The sequence below is a fragment of the Merops nubicus genome, unplaced genomic scaffold (assembly GCF_000691845.1).
Source record: "Merops nubicus isolate BGI_N331 unplaced genomic scaffold, ASM69184v1 scaffold6710, whole genome shotgun sequence".
Classification (NCBI taxonomy): Eukaryota; Metazoa; Chordata; class Aves; order Coraciiformes; family Meropidae; genus Merops; species Merops nubicus.
The window spans coordinates 42,290-48,289 of NW_008584726.1; the positions used below are offsets into that span (position 1 = coordinate 42,290).

Below are 6,000 nucleotides of genomic sequence, written 5' to 3' on the forward strand. Positions count from 1 at the left end.
ATGAACATGATGGATGGACTGTGTGGTGGGTAAGGGATTGGCTGGCTGGTCACATTCAGAGAGTGGCAGTTGACAGCTCAATGTCTGGATAGAGGTGAGTGACAAGTCCTGTCCCTCAGGGGCCTACACTGTGACCAATGCTGTTCAACACCTTCACACGGACAGTGGACCTGGTGCACCTTCAGCAAGGCTGCAGATTATACCAAGCTGAGTGGTGCAGCAGACACCTCTGAGGGGCAGGATGCCGTTCAGAAGGACCTGAACAAGCTTGAGAAGTGGGCCCACGTGAGCCTCAAGAGGTTCAACAAGGCCAAGTGCAAGGTCCTGCATCTGGGTTGAGGCAATCCCCAGTATCAATACAGGCTGGAGGATGAAGGGATTGAGAGCAGCCCTCCAGAGAAGGACTTATCAGTACTGGTGGGTGAAAGGCTGGACATGAACTGACAACATGCACCCAGAGGGCCAGCTGTATCCTGGGCTGCATCTAAAGAACTGTGGTCAGCAGGTCAAGAGAGGTGGTTCTATCCCTCCACTCCACTGTCACGAGACCCCAGCCTGAATACTGTGTTCTACCCTGAAGCCCCCAACACAAGAAAGACAAGGACCTATTGGAATGGGTTCAGAGGAGGGCCACAAAAATCATGGAATCATAGAATTGTTTAGGTTGGAAAAGACCTCTAAGATCACCAAGTCCAACTATTAACCTAACTCTACCAGTTCCACTGCTAAAACATGTCCCGAAGCACCATATCTATAAACTTTTAAACACATCCAGGATGGTGATTCAACCACCTCCCTGGGAAGCCTGGTCCAGTGCCTGATAACCCTTTCAGGTCCACAGAGGTCTGGAGCACCTCTTCTATGAGGAAAGGTTGAGAGAGTTGAGGTTGCTCAGTCTAGAGAAGAGAAGGCTCCAGGGAGACCTTACTGCAGCCTTTCAATACTTAAAGGAGGCCTACAAGAAAGGTGCAAAGAGGCTTTTTACCAGCAGTAGTGACACTGTAGTGATAGAACAAGAGGTAACAGTTTTAAAGTAAATGTGGGCAGACTTAGATTGGATATGAATAAATGAAGGTAATGAGACACCCCAGGTGTCACAGGGGAACACATCACCCAGAGAAGCTGTGGATGCCCCATCCCTGGAAATTTTCAAGGTCAGGTTGGACAGGGCTTTGAGCAACCTGATCTAGTTGAAAATGTCCCTTCTCTCTGCAGAGGGGTTGGACTAGGTGACCTCTTAAGGTCCCTTCCAACTCAAACCATTCTATCATTCTATGATTTAATTTAAATCAGCAATAGCTGTTCCCTTATTTTAGTAAGTGATACAGAATGCTATGTACAGAGGAAAAACTAAGCTACAAGACATTTCTAATTAGTCTTTTTGTACCCCAGTTCACCACCTCTAAAACACATCCAGTTACTCACCACCGTGTCTCAGTAGTGTAGAGAAAATTCACTGATAGTAGTGAATTATCTACATGTAGAATGGAAAGGAACAGAAAAGTTCCCAACAAAACTGTGCCTTAGTGCGCTTCTGGAGATCAGACTAATAATCACATACGAATCATTAGACAGAAAGATTTTCCCAGTTCTTAGCAGATCCACATAGAGAACATGAAATTCTACTGTAATAATGAATACAGGGTGTATATTTTTCAATAAATGGTCTGTCCACAGAATACATACATTATGCAAAAAAATTTAGTTCTGCAAACTTACCAAATTATATAAATTGCGCCTAATCTGCTGTATAACTCCAGGAAATGTGGGTTTCAGCAGTTCCTGATAGCTTGCAGGCCATGTGCTATAGCTGTGATCTTGTTCTATGTTATTAACCCACTAAAACAAAAAAGGCAGCCATTTAAAACACATACATTAAACACTGAGTAAAATCTGCATGCATAAAAAAAGATTTTTTTTTAAAAAACACATGGAAGGCCTGGAAAAAGTATAATGTTTTATCATCTTTTTGGAAACAGTAACAGAAAAGAACTTTTAAAATTAATATTTTCTTTTTCTTTTCAATCAAACTGTTTGGGGTTTTTATTTGCAGTACATAATAAAACTAATAATGGATGGAAAAGGATAAAAGAATTTTTACTCAATCAGGGTGTGAAAAAAAACATTTTTTCAAGTGTGGAAACTACTTTCACAATACAAAGGTGATAACATATCACACAGGTCCATGTAACACAGCATAACCATCTTGTACAACAAACACTATTTATCTATAACCCACAGAAGCACTTGAGATATAGCAAAGTAACTAATTAATATGTGGACAATTTGTTCTTCTGCTGCTTTCTGTGTAAGCCTGTCTGTACTTGGAAAACAGAAGAATGAAACATGCTTCTTTCAGCTGAAGAAAATCAGTATTTTAATGGCTTTTTCCACTGGCATATAACCTTTGTAATGAAAACCATATATATTTCGAAGAAAATAAAAAAGGCAGAGTCATTGGAGAATTAGAAACAAAATAATTAAGTTCTCCACAATTCACTTCTCATACTCGTAAAGCACATTTAACATACACATAAAGCACATTTGCATAATGCAAAGATCTCATCTAGCTAGACTGATTGCTGTTAAGTCAAATTCTACAGCTATGGCTATGCAACTACTCTTAGACATATTCCTCTTCTCTTTCAAACTTTCTTCATCTTAAAATTTTAATAAGGTATAGGCTAGAGAAAATTACTCCTAAAATACGTTGAAGAGATACTACTTCCCAAAATATTTTAAACTTCTTATTAATATATGGTCTTATGCCTCGTATTTCAATTACACTGCAAAAAAGATACTGTCTCATACACAGCATTCCCAAACATGTAATATTCAAATAAATGTTTAATTACTTACTGTTATTGAAGAGTGACGAATGTCTAGCGCATAACTGTCATCTGCAGGATGTATGTGCAACCTCATTAGTTTACTGAGGACCTCCTCTTGGATTCCAAGTTCATGAAGGCCATGCATCACTTTTCCTTCCAGTTTAAGAGTCTCTAAGATACTTTTTCAGAAAGACAAAATGCATAATGCTTACATAGAACTCTCGCCATGACATAAGAAAAAATATTTCAAGGACTATTCATGTGAAGATGATTTTTCATATGAAAAATCATTTTTATATTCACCAGCAGTAAAACATTTGAACCAAAATCAATTAATAACACTATGTGTCTCCAGCTTATTTAAAACCAGAATTATAATGGATTATACGAGTCTTTTGTTCATTCCTTTTTATTTCCTATGAAGGAATTTCACCCATCTTTAGTAAGTCATGGCAGGACAGCAGAGTAGAGGTTGGTTGCTGCACTGTCCTGGCTGCAGCAGGAACCCAAGCAGGGGGTGCCACCCTCAGAGGCAGCTTTGCAAGTGTGTAGAGGAACGGGCAGCAAGTGATGGAGACACGATGAGCTGTAAGTCAGCATCATGACAGAACTATGAGAACAGCACAGAGGAAACACAGCTACATCTCTACAAGAAGACTCTCCTAGAAGACCCAACAGGACTCTGGAACATCTGTTGTAATCTAAAAACTCAATATGAGAATGAAAATAAACCTGAAGTACTCACCAGCAGAACACAGCAGGCAAGATTTTACAAATACCTTTATTTCTGTTTTGTTTTATTTTGAGTCTTCTCTATTCTGAAATGTTTCCTTTAAAAGATATGGAAATGAAACCTAGCACTAGCATAAAAAGTGCTATTAATATTTGCATCACTATGAAAAATTATTCAAGGGACTCCACCTCAAAACTCTGGCTGAGGAAAAAATTAAGTAAAAATTGCAAGTATAAATGTTAAACCTAAGGAAGGTTAAGAATCTCTATGGAGTAGAGAAAAGGACATTTTGAGTTAAAAACAATTAAAAAACAAACAAAATAAAAAAGAAGAAAAAGAAAATACAAAATAAAAAGCTATAAACTCAGACAAATCCACTCAGCAAGTAGGAGGAGGTGATTTTCCGCCTCAGCTCCGCTCTTGTGATACCCCACAGGGGTTATTCTGTCCAGCTCTGCAGCCCCCAACAGAAGGAGGACATGGAACGGTCGAGCGGGTCCAGAGGAGGGCCACAAAAATGATCAGAGTGCTGGAACACCTCTCCTGTGAGGACAGGCTGAGAGAGTTGGGGTTGTTCAGCCTGGACAAGAGAAGACTCTGGGGAGACCTTATAGTGACCTTCCAGTATCTGAAGGGGCCCTACAAAAAAAGCTGGGGAGGGACCTTTAAAACGGACTTGTAGGGATGGGACTACGGGTAATGGGTTCAAACTGGAGGACAGTAGACTGAGATCAGAAATATTTTTTTTATTTTATTGATCGATTCCAATATTTTATTATTTTCTTTATTTTATTTTACTTATTTAGAATAAGAAGTTCTTCACTGTGAGGGTGGTGAGACACTGGCAGAGGTTGCCCAGGGAAGGTGTGGATGTTCCAGCACTGGAGGTGTTCCAAGGCCAGGTTGGATGAGGCTTTGTGTGACCTGGCCTAGTGGGAGGTGTCCCGGCCCGTGGCAGAGGGGTTGGAACTAAAAGAACTTTAAGGTTCCTTCCAACTGAAACCATTCTATGAAATCATAGGAACATGAAAAAACCTCAGCCTTAGCACCAGTAACTGCTTGCTAACAGTAATTACTTAATCAGTAATTATTACTGCCAGTTTGCAGACCAACAAAGGCAATTCTGAAGCAGTCATGTCTGTCCTGCTGTTCACAACATACAGAAGAATGCAAGGGAAAATGTTTATAAGTGTGTGCATAAAAGAGGCAAGTCACACCCAATATAGTTATAATTACAGAACCTAGAAAAAGATCTCTTACACCAAAAGGCCTATCAGTTCTGCACTAACAGTTCTTATTAAAGATGAGCACACACAGACTCATAAGCACGCCAAAAAATAACCAGAGGTGTTCTGTATCTAAATTGAATATCTGCAAATGTTCTGTAATTTTTAAGAATTTTTTTTCAAAAAGGGATGTGAAAGCACTCAACTCGCCTTTTATAAAGTGCCTTTCCCCTCTTTTTATACAAATGTGTTGGATTCTTTCTGTTTCCAAATTCACTTTACATGGTAACTAGTAAGACTGTAAGCATATTAGAAAACGTATTCCAAGAGAAAATATTGTTTTTAGCTACTTATGCAAGGTTCATATTCAAACCAAAACCACTGTAAATCAGTATTTACTGAAGCACTTTCCTGGCCCCTAAAATGCAACAGATGAGGTTATCTATCTCCATGAGTACAACTTCTCCAGTATTATTAGTAATTTTGTAATTTTCAAGCAAAATGAAAAATCTTACCTAAAAGGATCATGAAAATCCAGGTCAATCTGAAGGCCATTTAGAAATAAACGTGCTTCTCCAGGTTGGATTCCAAGTATTTCATGAAAATGCTGAAAAGGAAAAAGCATTGCTAACTTATTTAGGTATATGTCAACACTAACACATATTTATAAATACATTAATATACATACACGTAAAACTAAGTAATTCTGCAAAATAGACACATCAAATCTCTTCCACGTAATTTCTCCTTTTAACTGAGTGTTGTTGGTATAAATATCAACATTCTTTTAGGAGTGCTACTTAATACACTTTCAGTGTACAAATACAAATGAAAATAACTGATAATTCCCTTGCCTCTCCCCCCCCCTCCAACAACCACCACCACCGCCTACAGTGTCCCTACCTGTACAAGGTAGAGACAAGGACACATTCTCAGTTTCTGCCCACACAAAGTGAAAATATACACATGAACAGAAATCTGGCTTGTAAGTTTTTGAAAAATTACTCCTACATATCCACTCAACAAAGTGAGACCATACACGTGTCCTTCAGACCTCCACTTGCAACTACCTGTCTCAACAGTTTAACATCTTCACAGCTCCAGGAACAGAGCAGTCACAATTGTTACAGGGAGGAGCAACAGCCGTAGTTGATTCCAACTCACCCCATGAGGAGCAGTCAGATTTCCAGATCTGTCTTAATTCCCAACA

General features: G+C 39.2%; 1 protein-coding gene across 1 annotated transcript in view; it reads right to left on the reverse strand.

Moving 5' to 3' along the window:
- LOC103777589 (UDP-glucose:glycoprotein glucosyltransferase 2-like) overlaps positions 1–5,397 on the reverse strand; it is a gene marked incomplete at both ends in the record, with an annotated part of 47,150 nt that extends 41,753 nt beyond the window's left edge. The window contains 3 exons of the mRNA XM_008945151.1: positions 1,720–1,839; positions 2,860–3,010; positions 5,306–5,397. Of these exons, the coding sequence (XP_008943399.1) occupies positions 1,720–1,839; positions 2,860–3,010; positions 5,306–5,397 (363 nt within the window). The remainder of the gene's footprint in view (positions 1–1,719; positions 1,840–2,859; positions 3,011–5,305) is intronic.
- Between the last annotated feature and the right edge of the window lie 603 nt (positions 5,398–6,000).